The sequence below is a fragment of the Hordeum vulgare genome, chromosome 1H, assembly GCF_904849725.1.
Source record: "Hordeum vulgare subsp. vulgare chromosome 1H, MorexV3_pseudomolecules_assembly, whole genome shotgun sequence".
Lineage (NCBI taxonomy): Eukaryota > Viridiplantae > Streptophyta > Magnoliopsida > Poales > Poaceae > Hordeum > Hordeum vulgare.
This window is the reverse complement of record NC_058518.1, coordinates 137,562,982-137,580,569: the sequence shown is the minus strand read 5'-3', so window position 1 is coordinate 137,580,569 and position 17,588 is coordinate 137,562,982. Positions and strand designations below refer to the sequence as shown.

Sequence of the window (17,588 nt, the reverse complement as noted above, 5' to 3'; positions counted from 1 at the left end):
ATCCCCTAGTAGTTTTGGTGATTGATGACAATACAAGTGCGGACTACTCGTGTGTGATAAGCCTTTCAGGTAGTTCCTCGGTTTTCACAAGGGCGATTCTTGCCCCTCGGTGTATTGATGTGAAGTCGGTTTTCTCTCTTACGCTTCGTTGTCGATGGACCTGAGTCTTAGGAAAAACCGTACTATTAAGAGGGGATCCTCTTTGGAAAAGTATGGGTGGAATCATCACATACACTTTCCTCTCACCATCTTTTCTGCTTCGATGGAGCTATCTTCTCTCCCAGATCCCTGCCCTGAAAATTCCAAGTGGTAGTATCGCTCCTAGGAGCGGTACTACCTCTTATCACCGGTAGTACCACCCGGTTCGGCGGTATTATCGCTCACAGTGGTAGTGCTCGTGTTGGTACTGCTGCTCAGAAGTGCGAACATTTTTGTGGGCGGACTTTGCGGTAGTGATGGGCGGTAGTACGCCCATAGGGCGGTAATACCGCTTGTTACTACCGCTTAGAGCGGTACTAGCGGCCCTGCCTCTTCTCTGGTCCGGCCTCCCTCTATGCGGGCGTTAGTACCGCTCCCGTTAGCGGTACTACCTCTTATCATCTGTAGTACCGCTCCCAAGAGTGGCAATACCGCTCTGGCTCATGCACAGGGGGTGGGTAACGGGCAGATTCCTTCCCCCACTATATAAAGGGGTTCTGCTTCCCTAAGAACCCTACCTTTTGCCCCCAAAGCTCCATTTTTGCTCCAATCTCCATTTGAGCCCGATCTCTCTCCCTAGCCAACAAAACTTGTTGATATTCTAGGGTTTGGTTGAGAGGGCCTTGATCTACACTTCCACCAAGAGAAATTTGATTCCCCCCACTAATCCCTCGCGGATCTTGTTACTCTTGGGTGTTTGAGCACCCTAGACGGTTGAGGTCACCTCGAAGCCATATTCCATTGTGGTGAAGCTTCGTGGTTTTGTTGGGATCCACCAATTAAGTTGTGGAGATTGCTCCAACCTTGTTTGTAAAGGTTCGGTCACCGCCTTCAAAGGCACCACTTAGTGGAATCACGACACCTCGCATCGTGTGAGGGCGTGAGGAGAATACGGTGGCTTTTGTGGCATCTTGGGGAGCATTGTGCCTCCACACCGCTCCAACGGAGACACACTTCCCCTCAAAGGGAATGAACTTCGGAAACACATCCTCGTCTTCATCGGTTCAACTTGTGGTTATTTCTTACCTTTACTTGTATTTACTTCTTGCTTATTATTGTTGTTGTTAGCATCTTATATGTTGCTCACTTAATTGCATATCTAGACAACCTATTTGTTGCTAAACCTAATTTGCTTAAAGAAAAGTTTAAAATTTGTTAGTTTCCTATTCGCCCCCCTCTAGTCAACCACATCGATCCTTTCAATTGGTATCAGAGCCACGTCTCTTTATTAAGGGTTTTACCACCCAAAGAGTATGGCTAACGATGGGGGTAGTCCGAGAGTGTTTCCGGAGGCATGTGTTGCGAACTCGGTCTCCCGCGCGGATCTAAATGAGGCCATGTCCACATTTAGATCCTCAATGACGATCGAGGTTAAGAACGTGCTTAAATATTTCCTTGATAATTACAAACCGTCTAACGACTCATTGTTTGTGGCTATTCCCACAACTTTGGATACGGGGGCCAATTCCGACAAGGAAAATGCTAGTAGTGAAAAAGATAAATTGCCTCAAGGAACGAGTGGGGCAAATACCTTTGCCTCTGTTCCTCCTCCCATGGTCTATGGAGGACCGGTTCCCCCATCGCATATTATTAATCTCGGTCCTCCGCCTAAGCTTCTTAAGAATGAATTTGCTAACTAGGTTTTTCGTATAAAGGCCCATTTGAATCACAACTCAAAAACTTTGGAGAATCATCGAGCAAGGCTACTACCCTTATGATCCAAGAAACCTCACTCCAAGAGAAGAGGTTGACAATCAACTCAACCATTCAGCCCTGTTCATCCTTCAAGCGGGTGTTCCTATTAAAGATCTTGCTCATTTGCATCCCTTCGGTCGTGCCAAAGATTGTTGGGAGCACATTATTTCCATGTACAAGGGAAGTTCTAGTATTCAACGGTCAAACTATGAAGTGATACTTGATCAGGCCGATGAATTTGTTATGATTGAGGAAGAAGATCCTCTTGAGCTATACCGAAGGGTGACGACTCTTGTTGTCGCTCTTCAAGATCATGGAAGCAAGGATGTGGATGATAATTGTATCAAGCGTAAGTTTCTCAAGGCTATTATGCCCTTCAACAAATCCATGTCATGTGTCATCCGTGAGAGGCCAGACATTCACTCCTTGTCTTCAAGCGATGTGTTGGATGAGTTTATTGCCATGAACATATTGGACAAGACCGTTGACAATGCTCTTGCTCATGTTCAACGGACAAGAAAAGACTCTGCCAACCTTGCCTTGAAGGCCAAGGTTGAATTGGAGAAAGATGAGGAAGAAGAAGAGGACTTGTGCCCCAAGACACCAAGTATGCTTATCACGAGCATATGGCTCTTGCATCAAGACAATTTTGGGGAAACAAGAGAAAATCAAAGCCAAATTTCTCCAACAAGAAGAACTTCTTCAAGAACAAGCCCCAAAAGGTGTTGGTGGCTCAAGAGGAGTACCTCTCCGATGAGGATGAGGACGATGATGCAAGTGGTGAAGTGATGAGGATGGCCACTATGGCCATTGCATCCTCTTCTCCAAGCAAGGTGTCCCTCTTCAACGCCCCCAACGAGAACCTAATTGCCAAGTGCCTTATGGCCAAGGCATCCAACAAGGTAACCTCCAACATTAAAACTTCCAACCTCAATGCTACCATTTCCACTACCTCTGTTAGTGGTGATGAAAAGGAAGAGGTAGAGGATGAGGAAAACCCCTTTGATAATTTCATGAGAAAAATCAAGGGCAAATCCAAGAAGCAATTTGTTGCTCTCTTGGAACAACTAGGAGAGGCTAATGACCTCATTGAATCTCTCACAAGCATCCGCAACTACGAAAGAAGAATTAAGATAAATCTAACCATAACATTAAACATATGGATCCAAATTAGCCCCTTATGAAGCAACACATAAAATAGGGTTTAAGCTTCTGTCACTCTAGCAACCCATCATCTACTTATTACTTCCCAATGCCTTCCTCTAGGCCCTAATAATGGTAAAGTGTCATGTAGTCGACGTTCACATGACACCACTAGAGGAGAGACAACATACATCTTATCAAAATATCGAACGGATACCAAATTCACATGATTACTTATAACAAGACTTATCCCATGTTCTCGGGAACAAACGTAACTACTCAGAAAGCATATTCATGTTCATAATCAGAGGAGTATTAATAAGCATTCAGGATCTGAACATATAATCTTCCACCAAATAAACCAACTAGCATCAACTACAAGGAATAATCAACACTACTAGCAACCCACAGGTACCAATGCAGGCTCTTTGCTAGTATCGACCAAAGTAATCAACAAAGCCTCGTCCCATAAGGGGTATCGTGGTTGCACATGTAAGGTTGGGATGGTCGACACGTCTTAAATATCTCCTTGTTTTCGAAACCACACACACACACACAAACCTTCTTCTGGTACACCAGTTCTTTCTCAAGTGGTCACCATCTCAACCCATCACCCTCAAGCATTAGTGGCAGCCGACGGGGTTTTCGAAAAGCATTTGGAATCACCTCCGTGTTACCATCACCATGCAAATGCTCATCCTATGCATATCGTTACTATCAATCTATTAACTTTTTATCTGCATGACCCTCATAGATGGTAGAGTCATGCTTAAATGCAAGTGCTATCGAGGAACCGTCGGAAACACCATATCGAGGATTTTACCGATCCAATCCTGATCATATGCATCGGAATGAAATAATAAACATGGCATGCATGAAATATTTTTCTTAGACATGGTCAAAGGGCTGCTTGCCTTGCTCAAATAGGTCTCTCGGGTCTTCAAGGTCTTCCGGTCCAACATCGTGTACTCAGTCTATTTCGCCAACTATCATCGGAAACAACCACAGTAAGCCACATAGCAAGAAGAAACAAAAGTGTCCCAAAAATAGGAGTTTTATTTTTATTGGACATCTCTGGTCATAAGAAAAATGCCTAAAGTTGTTCTAAGGGACTTGGATCATCACAAAATTTTGAATGGTGGAAATGGAGGCATTACTAGCCCCACAAGAAGTCTACAGAAAATATACTGCTAAAAATGAGTGGAGGCAGTCATTTAATAGGGCATTATTTTAGAAATATTTAGGAAGTGGTTCCACTAGATTTGGAGTTGGTATGAATATTCTAGGGTTTTACAAAATGGAATAAATAGGAATAGGTGTTATTTAATTGATGCAATAGAAATATCGCAGATAAAAATGTTGACTAAGGCTGGAAAAATAGTGATGGATATTTAAAGTCTCTGGAAATTGGAATTACTCCATTTGGAGTTGATTTGAGCTCTCTAGGAATTTTACAAGGTGGAGTTCTAATCAAATTTGAATTTGAATAATAACACCACGAAAAGTTTCTTTGGAAAAATGTGCAATGCACATATTTGGATAGGCCTGGATTTTTGGAGCATCTAGGAATTTAAATTATTGAATTTGGGGCTAGGATGATTTTTCTAGAGTTTTTACAAGTCTCTGTAAAAATAATAAAAACAAGGTTTTACCTATGGGCCAGCCTCGCCTGAGCGCGTCTTAGTGATTACTAGACTACTCCGGTGTGACAGCCCAATGCAATTCCTTCCCCCCTTGTAATTCTTCCTTGTATGGCAACCTTGATATGGTATGATATGTGGTGTGAGCCCATCTTTGTATCATCATTTCATGTGCATCATGCCTTCATGCATTGCATCTTTTCCTTTTGTTTTTGTTTGTGTTGTTGAGTGTGAACCTAGATGTGTGAGTGCATGTGTGGAGATGCTTTTGTGTTTGTTGAGGTGGGGTGCAACAAGTGCATGTCAAAACTAACTAGTTGCACCATGGGATAAAAAACCTTTCTCGTATTTCTTTTGAGACAGATTTTTAAGTTTCTGTTTTACCCCAATAAAAATGTTCATCTTTTCCTATAAATCTTCTTATTAATTGTGGAGGCAGCCTTGTGGTTTTATTTTATTTTCCCCTTTTGATTTATTTTAAAAACAAAGCCTATTTTAAATAAAAAGGTTTTATTTGAACTCTTCAAAAATGCCCAATTTATTTTTATAAATTGGAGCATGATTTTACAAGCCCAAATATATTTTTATTTTTGTTTTGTCCTTTTATTTTGACCTATGGCTATTTGATTTAAAACATGTGTTTGTTTTATTGTCAAGAGTGCGAGAGAGTTAAAGTGGCCGAGTAGTGAATACTTTGGGTCCCAACCCACCATCCCTCTTCTCCCTCCTCCCGACGTCATCTCTGTACGAAGCCATGGCAGCCACCAGATCGAGCCCCGCTCGCATCCAGTGGCCACCCAACGCCTCACGGGCTGATAAGAACCGCCCCAGCGCCTCCCTAACCCTAGCCGCACCTCCATATCCCCTCCTCACCCCTCCTAGCGCCGTAAGGGCGAGGCCCAGAACTACACCACGCCATGGCCGGCTCTGGCAAGAGCTTGGGGCCGTTGTGATCTGACACCCTCGACCTCCCATGCAGCACCAGGAGCCTACAAAGGGCCGTGGGGTTCCATTCCCGCGACAACCGTACGTCAAGGACTCCTTCCCCGACGTCCATGACGGCGACTCCTTCCTCACCTCCGACGAGCAAGAGTGTGTGAGTCTGATCAGACCAAGTTCATCTCCTTGGGGTTGTGGAGTTCTTTTTGTCAAGAAGAAGGATGGCACGGATCGAATCTGTGTCGATTATCGTCCATTGAATAAGAAGACAATCAGAAACAAGTATCCACTTCCCAACATCAATGAATTGTTCGAGCAATTGAAAGGGGCCAAGATTTTCTCTAAGCTTGATCTTCGGATGGGCCATCATCAGATCCGCATTCGCGAAGAAGACATTCCCAAGACTGCTTTCAGGACAAGCTTTGGCTCTTATGAGTACACAGTGATGTCTTTTGGTCTCGCCAATGCTTCGCCGACCTTTTCTTGGATGATGAATTATATCTTCTCCCCATTCAAGAATGAATTTGTCTTGCTGTATCTTGATGACATTCTGGTCTTTTCTGAAACTGAGGAAGAACATGAAGAACATCTCCGGCTTGTGCTTGATAAGCTAAGAGAGCATAAGTTCTATGCTAAGTTTTCGAAATGTGAGTTCTGGTTGAAGGAAGTTGTGTACCTTGGGCACATCATCTCTGCCGAGGGCATCAAAGTTGACCCTTCAAAGGTGCAGACCATTGTTGAGTGGGAACCTCCTCAGAATGTGAAGCAGCTTCGAAGCTTTCTCGGGCTTGCAAGGTATTGCAGAAGGTTCATTGAGAACTTCTCAAAGATTGCTAAGACTCTGTCCAACCTTCTTCAGAAGAGTGTGAAGTTTGTCTGGTCTCCAGAGTGTCAGTTGTCCTTTGACACACTCAAAGGGAAGCTCACATCAACTCCAGTCTTGACTCCTCCTGATGACTCCAAGCCTTACCAAGTGTTCTGTGATGCCTCTCTTCAAGGTCTTGGTGCAGTTCTGATGCAAGAGAATAAAGTGGTAGCTTATACCTCGAGGCAATTGAAGCGAAGTTAGAAGAACTATCCCGCTCATGATCTTGAGTTGGCGGCAGCGGTCCATGCTTTGATGACTTGGAGACATATCTTGTTGGGAAGACATGTTGAAGTCTACACCGATCACAAGAGTCTGAAATACATCTTCACCCAACCTAGTCTCAATCTTCGGCAAACTCGTTGGGTGGAAATGATAAAATATTACAATCCGAGCATTGACTTCACTCCAGGCAAAGCAAATGTCATTGCAGATGCTTTGAGCAGAAAGGCTTACTGCAACAGTCTCACTCTGAAGCCTCTACAGCCTGATCTTTGTGAATCTTTCAAGAAGCTCAACCTTTAGATAGTACCTCAGGGATTTCTTGCTAATCTCCAGATTTCTCCTACCTTGGAAGACCAAGTACGACAAGCTCAACTTCTTAATGTGATGGTTAAGAAAGTTAAGATTGGCTTGGCAAAGAGCATTCCAAAAATAGAAGTGCTTCTATCTTGATGACAGAGATACCTTGTTCTTCGAGGACCGCCTTGTCGTTCCAAAAGGAGAGCTCGGGAAAGTTATCATGGATTAAGCCCATAATTCCCTCCTCCCGATACATCCAGGAAGCTCGAAAATGTATCAGGATTTGAAGCAGACCTTCTGGTGGACAAGCATGAAACGTGAGATTGTTCAGTTTGTGAAAGAGTGTGATGTGTGTCGCAGAGTCAAGGTGGAGCATCAATGTCCAGTAGGTCTCCTACATCCCTTGCCTATACCAAGTGGAAATTTGATCATGTGGAAATGGATTTTTTCACTGGGTTTCTGAAGTCCAAGAGAGGCAACGATGCCATCTTCGTCGTCATCGACAAGTTGACCAAAGTTGCTCATTTCCTACCGGTTAAAGAGTTTATCTCGGCAGCTTAGCTTGTAGAGTTGTATACGTCAATGATAGTCTCATTGCATGATGTTCCTATGTTCATTTCTTCAGATCGTGGAAGCATCTTTACTTCCAAGTTCTGGGACTCCTTTCAGACCGCGATGGGTACTAAAACCCGTTTCAGTACAACTTTCCATCCTCAGACAAGTGGGCAAGTTGAGAGAGTCAATCATATCCTTGAAGATATGCTCAGAGCTTGTGTGATTTCTTTTGGCATGAAGTGGGAAGATTGCCTACCGTTTGCCGAGTTCTCATACAACAACAACTTTCAGGCAAGCTCAGGCAAGGCCCCATTCGAGATTCCATATGGCAGGAAGTGTCATACCCCGCTCAATTGGTCAGAGACTGGTGAGTGTTAGATTCTTGGGAATGACATGATAGCTGAAGAAGAAGAAATGTGCCGTGTCATTTGGGATAATCTCAAAGCAGCTCAGTCCCGTCAGAAGAGCTACTATGATAGCAAGCATCATGACATGACTTTTCAGCTCGATGATTTTTTGTATCTCAAAGTTTCTCCCATGAAGGGCACTCAGCGCTTTGGCATCAAAGGAAAGCTCGCTCCTCGCTTTGTTGGTCCTTTCAAAGTTGTTGGCAAGAGAGGTGATATTGCATATCAGTTAGAGCTTCCATCCAACTTCTCCAACGTCCATGATGTGTTTCACGTCTCTCAGCTCTGGAGATGCTTCAAGACTCACGAGCTCATAGTTGATCCCCAGGATATCGGTCTCCAGCCCGACCTATCATACCATGAGCATCCAATAGCAATACTTGAAGAGACTGAGCGCAAGACCCGCAATAAGTCAATCAAGTTCCTCAAAGTGCAATGGTCACATCATTCATACAAAGAAGCCACTTGGGAATGCGAGGACCACCTCCGTTCCGATTACCCGGAGTTCTTCCAGTCCTAGATCTCGGGTCGAGATCATATTGTAGTGTGGGAGAGTTGTGACAGCCCCAATGCAATTCCTTCCCCCCTTGCAATTTTCCTTGTATGGCGACCTTGATATGGTATGATATGTGGTGTGAGCCCATCTTTGTGTCATCATTTCATGTGCATCATGCCTTCATGCATTGCATCTTTTCTTTTGTTTTTATTTGTGTTGATGAGGGTGAACCTTGATGTGTGAGTGCATGTGTGGAGATGCTTTTGTGTTTGTCGAGGTGGGGTGCAACAAGTGCATGTCAAAACCAACTAGTTGCCCCATGGGATAAAAAACCTTTCTCTTATTTCTTTTGAGACAGATTTTTAAGTTTCTGTTTTGCCCCAATAAAAATGTTCATCTCTTCCTATAAATCTTATTAATTGTGGAGGCACCATTGAGGTTTTATTTTATTTTCCCCTTTTGGTTTATTTTAAAAATAGAGCCTATTTTAAATAAAAGGTTTTATTTGAACTCTTGAAAAATGCCCAATTTATTTTTATAAATTGGAGCATGATTTTACAAGCCCAAATATATTTTTATTTTTGTTTTCTCCTTTTCTTTTGACCTTTGGCTATTTGATATAAAACATGTGTTTGTTTTATTGTCAAGAGTTCCAGAGATTTAAAGTGGCCGAGTAGTGGATACTTTCGGCCCAAACCCACCTCGCGTCCCTCTTCTCCCTCCTCCCGTCGTCATCTGTGTACGAGGCCATGGCAGCCACCAGATCGAGCCCCGTGATACGTCTCCAACGTATCTATAATTTTTGATAGTTCCATGCTATTATCTTGTCAAACTTTGGATGTTTTGTATGCCTTTTATATCTTTTTTGGGACTAACTTATTAACTCAGTGCCAAGTGCCAGTTCCTGTTTTTTTCCGTGTTTTTGAGCCTTTTCAGAGGAGGATTTTAAACGGTGTCCAAACGGAATAAAACTTCCGAAAAGATTTTTTCCGGAACAGAAGATACGCGCCAGACTTGAGAACCAAGGCAGGGGCCAGCACGGGACCCCACAAGCCCCCTAGGCACGGCCAGGGGGGCGCCTAGTAGGCTTGTGGGCCCCCTGTGGAACGTCTGCCCTACCTCTTCCGCCTATAAATCTAGAAAAATTCCAAAATTTCGGGAGAGATCCACGAAAATACTTTTCCGCCGTCGCAAGCTTTTGTCTCCGCAAGATCCAATCTAGGGCACGTTCTGGTGCCCTGCCGGAGGGGGATTCAGATACGGAGGGCTTCTTCATCAACACCATGACCTCTCCGATGATGCATGAGTAGTTCACCATCGACCTTCGGGTCCATAGCTAGTAGCTAGATGTCTTCTTCTCTCTCTTGGATCTTCAATACAAAGTTCTCCATGATCTTCATGGAGATCTATCCGATGTAATCTTCTTTTGTGGTGTGTTTGTCGAGATTCGATGAATTGTGCATTTATGATCAGATTATCTATGAATCTTATTTGAGTTTCTTCTGATCTCTTATATGCATGATTTCATATCCTTGTAATTCTCTTCGAGTTGTGGGTTTTGTTTGGCCAACTTGATCTATGATTCTTGCAATGGAAGAAGTGCTTGGTTTTGGGTTCATACCATGCGGTGAACTCACCCAGTGACAAAAGGGGTAGCGAGGCACGCATCATGTTGTTGCCATCAAGGGTAAAAAGATGGGGTTTTCATCATTGGTTTGAGTTTATCCCTCTACATCATGGCATCTTGCTTAAAGCATTACTCTGTTTTTCATGAACTCAATACACTAGATGCATGCTGGATAGCGGTCGATGTGTGGAGTAATAGTAGTAGATGCAGAAAGTATCGGTCTACCTGTCTCGGACGTGATGCCTATATGTATGATCATTGCCTTAGATATCGTCATGACTTTGCGCGGTTCTATCAATTGCTCGACAATAATTTGTTCACCCACCGTAATATTTGCTATTTTGAGAGAAGCCTCTAGTGAACACTATGGCCCCCGAGTCTACTTCACACCATATTTTCAGCCTTACTCTTTTACTTTGTTTCACTTTCTGCCTTCATATCTCACTTTGCAATCAATCTTGAAGGGATTGACAACCCCTTTATAGCGTTGGGTGCAAGCTCTTTTGTGTTTGCTCAGGTACTTTGGGCTTGACGCGATTCTCCTACTGGATTGATACCTTGGTTCTCAAACTAAGGGAAATACTTACTTCTCCTGTGCTGCATCACCCTTTCCTCTTCAAGGGAAAAACCAACGCAAGCTCAAGAGGCAGCAAAAGGATTTCTGGCGCCGTTGCCGGGGAGGATCAAGTCAAGAACTCATCCAAGTAAGTGTCACAAACTTATCTATTGCATTTACTTTTTTGCCTCTCGTTTTCCTCTCCCCCACTTCTGAAAAACAAAAATTTACAAAAAATATTTGCCTTTTTCGTTTGCCCTTTTCTCTCACTTGCTTTTAGTTCGCTTGTGTGCTTTCTTGCTTGCTGAAGTCACCATGACTGAAAACACCAAACTTTGTGACTTCTCGAATACTAATAATAATGATTTTATTAGTACTCCGATTGCTCCCGCCACTAGTGCGGAATCATACGAAATCAATGCTTCTTTGCTGAATATTTTCATGAAAGAGCAATTCTCCGACCTTCCTAGTGAAGATGCCGCATCCCATCTTAATACCTTCATTGAGCTTTGCGATATGCAAAATAATAAAGATGTGGATAATGATGTGATTAAATTGCGAGATCAAGCAAAAACTTGGTTTTTGTCTTTGCCCAAAAATAGTATTGATTCTTGGAATAAGTGCAAAGATGCTTACATATCCAAGTATTTTCCGTCGGCTAAGATTATCTCTCTTTGTAATGATATTATGAATTTTAAGCAACTTGATCATGAACATGTTGCACAATCTTGGGAGAGAATGAAATTGATGATTAGAAATTGTCCCGCTCATGGCTTGAGTCTTTGGATAATTATACAAATATTTTATGCTGGCTTGAATTTCGCTTCTAGAAATATCTTGGACTCCGCCTCCGGTGGAATGTTCATGGAAATCACGTTAGGAGAATCCACAAAACTTCTAGACAATATTATGACGAACTACTCTCAGTGGCACACTGAAAGGTCACCTACTAGTAAAAAGGTACACCCTATAGAAGAAATTAACTCGTTAAGTGCTAAGATGGATGAGTTAATGAATTTGGTTGCTAGTAGAAGTGCTCCTTTATATCCTAATGATATGCCCTTGTCTTCCTTGATTGAGAGTAGCAACACTAGCTTGGACGTTAATTTTGTTGGTAGGAATAATTTTGGCAACAACAATGCTTTTAGAGAAAACTATGTTCCTAGGCCTTTTCCTAGTAACCCCTCTAATAACTTTGGCAACTCCTACAACAATACTCATGGAAATTACAATAGATTACCCTCTGATCTAGAGAGTAATATCAAAGAGTTTATCAACTCACAAAAGATTTTCAATGCGTCCATAGAGGAAAAACTACTCAAGATTGACGATTTGGATAGGAGCGTTGATAGAATGTCTAGTGATATTGATGCTTTGAAAGTTAGATGTGCTCCTCCAAAGATCAATATGGATGAAACTTTGAAAGCTATGCGTGTTTCCATGAGTGAGAGCAAAGAAAGAACCGCCCAAATTTGTGCTAGACATGAATGGCTTAAAAAGGCATGTTCTCGTGATAAGAATCACGAAGATCTTAAAGTGCTTGGTGTGACTCCCATTGAATCTTTGTTTTCTTGTGTCAAACCTAATGATGATGGGGCTGGATATGCATCCACTTTGGTTGAAAAACGTCCCAATGATTCGGAGTCCATCTATCTTGATGCTAAAAGCATTGAAAGTGGAGTAGAAGATATTAAAACCTTGAGTAGTAATGAAATTACTACTTTGGATTTCAAGGAATTCAATTATGATAGTTTCTCCTTGATTGAATGCATTTCCTTGATGCAATCCATGCTAAACTCTCCACACGCTTATAGCCAAAACAAGGCCTTTACCGATCAGATCGTCGAAGCTATGATAAAATCTCTTGAAGATAAACTTGAATTGGAAGTTTCTATCCCTAGAAAGCTTCATGATGAGTGGTAACCTACTATCAAAATCAAAATCAAAAACTATGAATGCAATGCTTTGTGTGATTTGGGTGCTAGTGTTTCCGCGATTCCAAAGTCTTTATGTGATGTTCTGGGTTTTAATGAGATTAAGGAGTGTTCTCTTAATTTGCATCTTGCGGATTCTACTGTCAAGAAACCCATGGGAAGGATCAATGATGTTCTTATTATTGCAAATAGGAACTATGTACCCGTGTATTTCATTGTGCTTGACATTGATTGCAATCCTACATGCCCTATCATTCTTCGTAGGCCTTTCCTAAGGACTATCGGTGCTATCATCGATATCAAGGAAGGGAATATTAGATTTCAATTTCCTTTAAAGAAGGGCATGGAGCGTTTTCCTAGAAAGAAAATAAGATTGCCTTATGAATCTATGATGAGGGCTACTTATGGTTTGAGCACCAAAGATGACGATACGTGATTCTATCGCTTTATGCCTAGTTAAGGGCGTTAAACAATAGCGCTTGTTGGGAGGCAACCCAATGAATTTATATTTTTTCTTTCTGTTTTGTTGCATATGCACCATCATAATTCTGTTATGATAGTGTCTTTTGTGTTTATTTTTGTGTTTGAGCCAAGCAAAACCTTTATGACTAGTCTTGGTGATGGTTGTTTGATCCTGCTGGAAAAAGGCAGAAACTTTTCGCTCACGAGATTATTTTTCATTTTTATTCAGAAAGAGCTTTTGAGTTGATTCTTTTTGTTGCTGGTTGATATGCCTTTTTCCCAGGCAGTCATAATGTTTCAGAATTTTGAGGTACGAGAAGTATACAAAGTATATAGATTGCTACAGACTGGTCTGTTTTTGATAGATTCAGTTTTTATTGAGCTGGTTGCTTGTTTTGATGAAACTATGGATAGTATCGGGGGGGGGGGGGGGGTACTAGCCATGTAAAAGTGAGAATACAGTAATCTAACACCAATATAAATAGAAATCAAGATTGCTATAGTACCTAAAGAGGTGGTAGTTTGTTTTCTTGTGCTAATGATATCACGAGTTTCTGTTTAAGTTTTGTGTTGTGAAGTTTTCAAGTTTTGGGTGATGTTCTCATGGACAAAGGGATAAAGAGTAGAAAGAGCTCAAGCTTGGGGATGACCAATGCATCCCAAGACAAATTCAAGGACACCAAAAACCCTAAGCTTGGGGATGCCCCGGGAAGGCATCCCCTCTTTCGTCTTCAATCCATCGCTAACATTACTTGGAGCTATATTTTTATTCACCACATGATATGTGTTTTGCTTGGAGCGTCTTGTATCGTAGGAGTCTTTTCTTTTTGTTGTCTCACAATCATCCTTGTTGCACAACTTTTGAGAGAGACATGCACTCATCGTGAATTTGCTAGAATGCTCATTATGCTTCACTTATATCTTTTGAGCTAGATAATTTTGCTCTATGTGCTTCACTTAGATCTTTTAGAGCACGGCGGCGTGTAACTTGGTAGTTGGCTTGTGCTATGAAAGTAGTCCCAAAGGTGATAGGTACCCAAAGAGGATACAAAAACCTCCATCTTCATGTGCATTGAGTAGAAAGAGAAGTTTGATTCCTTTCAATTAGTTTTGATACGTGGATTTGGTAATATTAAGAGTTATGTTAGTAGGGTGTTGTGAATCTAGAAGTACTTGTGTTGAGGTTAGTGATTCCCATAACATGCACGTATGGTGAACCTCTATGTTAGGAAGTCGGAGCATAATTGATCTATTGATTGTCATCCTTTGTGTTGCGGTCGGGATCGCGCGATGGTTTACACCTACCAACGCTTCCCCTAGGAGTATGCGTTTAGCACTTTGTTTCGATTACTAATAAAAACTTTCGCAATAAGTATGTGAGTTCTTCATGACTAATGTGAGTCCATGGTATAGATGCACTTTCACCTTCCACCATTGCTAGCCTCTCTAGTTCCACGCAATTTTCGCCGGTGCACAAACCCACCATATGCCTTCCTCAAAACAGCCACCATACCTACCTACTACGACATTTTCATAGCCATTTCGAGATATATTGCCATGCAACTCCCACTGTTCTGTCTCATGACTTGTGCCGTCACTCTCATATTGCCATCGCATGATCGTAAGATAGATAGCAAGATGTTTCAACGTCATACGCCAAGCTAGATCGTTGCACATCCCTGTAGACTGCCGGAGACATTTCCTATAGAGTCATCATCGTTCTAAGCTTTGAGCCATGAGTAAATAAAAGTGTGATGATCATCATTATTAGATCATTGTCCCATGTGAGGAAATTAAAAAAAGAGAGGCCAAAGAGCCCAAATAAAAAAGAGAGAAAAAAGAGGCCCAAGAGCCCAAATAAAAAAAGAGAGAAGGGACAATGCTACTATCTTTTTCCACACTTCTGCTTCATAATAACACCATGTTCTTCATGATTGAGAGCTTCTTGCTTTGTCACCACCATATACTAGTGGGAATCTTTATTATATAACTTGGCTTGTATATTCCAAGGATGGGCTTCCTCAAATTGCCCTAGGTCTTCGTGAGCAAGCAAGTTGGATGCACACCCACTAGTTCTCCTTTTGAGCTTTCACATACTTATAGCTCTAGTGCATCCTTTGTATGGCAATCCTTACTCATTCACATTGATATCTATTAATGGGCATCTCCATAGTCCTTTGATACGCCGAGTCAATGTGACCATCTCCTCCTTTTTTGTCTCACAACCACCACCACACTCTATTCCACCTATAGTGCTATATCCATGGCTCACGCTCATGTATTGCGTGATAGTTGAAAAAGGTTTGAGAAAGTAAGAGTGCGAAAACAATTACTTGGCCAATACCGGGGTTGTGCATGATTTACATTAGTTGTGTGAGGATGATGGAGCATAGCCAAACTATATGATTTTGTAGGGATAACTTTCTTTGGCCTTGTTATTTCGAAAGTTCATGATTACCTTGCTAGTTTGCTTGAAGTATTATTGTTTTCATGTCAATAGCAAACTATTGTTTTGAATCATACGGATCTGAACATTCAGGTCACATGAAAGAAGTTACGAAGGACAACTATGCTAGGTAGCATTCCACATCAAAAATTCAGTCTTTATCACTTCCCTACTCGAGGACGAGCAGAAGTTAAGCTTGGGGATGCTTGATACGTCTCCAACGTATCTATAATTTTTGATAGTTCCATGCTATTATCTTGTCAAACTTTGGATGTTTTGTATGCCTTTTATATCTTTTTTGGGACTAACTTATTAACTCAGTGCCAAGTGCCAGTTCCTATTTTTTTCCGTGTTTTTGACCCTTTTCTAAGGAGGATTTTAAATGGTGTCCAAATGGAATAAAACTTCTGAAAAGATTTTTTTTGGAATAGAAGATACGCGCCAGACTTGAGAACCAAGGCAGGGGCCAGCAGGGGACCCCACAAGCCCCCTAGGCACGACCAGGGGGGCCCGCGCCTAGCAGGCTTGTGGGCCCCCAGTGGCACATCTGCCCTACCTATTCCGCCTATAAATCCAGAAAAATTCCAAAACTGCGGGAGAGATCCACGAAAATACTTTTCCGCCGTCGCAAGCTTCTTTCTCCGCAAGATCCCATCTGGGGCACGTTCTGGTGCCCTGCCGGAGGGGGGATTCGGATATGGAGGGCTTCTTCATCAACATCATGACCTCTCCGATGATGCGTGAGTAGTTCACCATAGACCTTCGGGTCCATAGCTAGTAGCTAGATGGCTTCTTCTCTCTCTTGGATCTTCAATACAAAGTTCTCCATGATCTTCATGGAGATCTATCCGATGTAATCTTCTTTTGCGGTGTGTTTGTCGAGATCCGATGAATTGTGGATTTATGATCAGATTATCTATGAATCTTATTTGAGTTTCTTCTGATCTCTTATATGCATGATTTCATATCCTTGTAATTCTCTTCGAGTTGTGGGTTTTGTTTGGCCAACTTGATCTATGATTCTTGCAATGGAAGAAGTGCTTGGTTTTGGGTTCATACCATGTGGTGAACTCACCCAGTGACAGAAGGGGTAGCGAGGCACGTATCGTGTTGTTGCCATCAAGGGTAAAAAGATGGGGTTTTCATCATTGGTTTGAGTTTATCCGTCTACGTAATGTCATCTTGCTTAAAGCGTTACTCTGTTTGTCATGAACTCAATACACTAGATGCATGCTGGATAGCGGTCGATGTGTGGAGTAATAGTAGTAGATGCAGAAAGTATCGGTCTACTTGTCTCGGACGTGATGCCTATATGTATGATCATTGCCTTATATATCGTCATGACTTTGCGTGGTTCTATCAATTGCTCGACAGTAATTTGTTCACCCACCGTAATATTTGCTATTTTGAGAGAAGCCTCTAGTGAACACTATGGCCCCCGGGTCTACTTCACACCATATTTTCAGCCTTACTCTTTTACTTCGTTGGACTTTACGCCTTCAGATCTCACTTTGCAATCAATCTTGAAGGGATTGACAACCCCTTTATAGCGTTGGGTGCAAGCTCTTTTGTGTTTGCGCAGGTACTCTGGGCTTGACGCGATTCTCCTACTGATTGATACCTTGGTTCTCAAACTGAGCGAAATACTTACTGCTCCTGTGCTGCATCACCCTTTCCTCTTGAAGGAAAAAACCAACTCAAGCTCAAGAGGCAGCACCCCGCTCGCATCCAGTGGCCACCAAACGCCTCGCGGGCTTATAAGAACCGCTCAAGTGCCTCCCTAACCCTAGCCGCACCTCCATCTCCCCCCTCTCTGCTCCTAGCACCATTAGAACAAGGTCCAGAACTACACCACGCCATGGCCGGCTCTCGCAAGAGTTCAGGGCTGTGGTGATCTGACGCCCTCCACCTCCCCTGCAGCACCAGGAGCTTGCGGAGGGCCGTGGGGTTCCATTCTAGCTGCACCCGGGCGTTAAGGCCTCCTTCCCCGACTTCCACGATGGCGAGTCCTTCCTCACCTCCGACGAGCACCTCCTGCACCACTCGCCTATGCTTCCTCTCTGTCGTGCCAAAACCTCTACCCTGCATCGTCGGTGAGCGCAT

At 42.6% G+C, this 17,588-nt stretch overlaps 1 protein-coding gene across 1 annotated transcript in view; it reads right to left on the bottom strand.

Moving 5' to 3' along the window:
* The window catches only part of LOC123397604, a 22,204-nt gene extending 4,616 nt beyond the window's left edge, over window positions 1-17,588 (bottom strand). Inside the window, exon 1 of the mRNA XM_045092142.1 lies at window positions 17,271-17,588. Within this exon, the coding sequence (XP_044948077.1) occupies window positions 17,271-17,588 (318 nt within the window). The remainder of the gene's footprint in view (window positions 1-17,270) is intronic.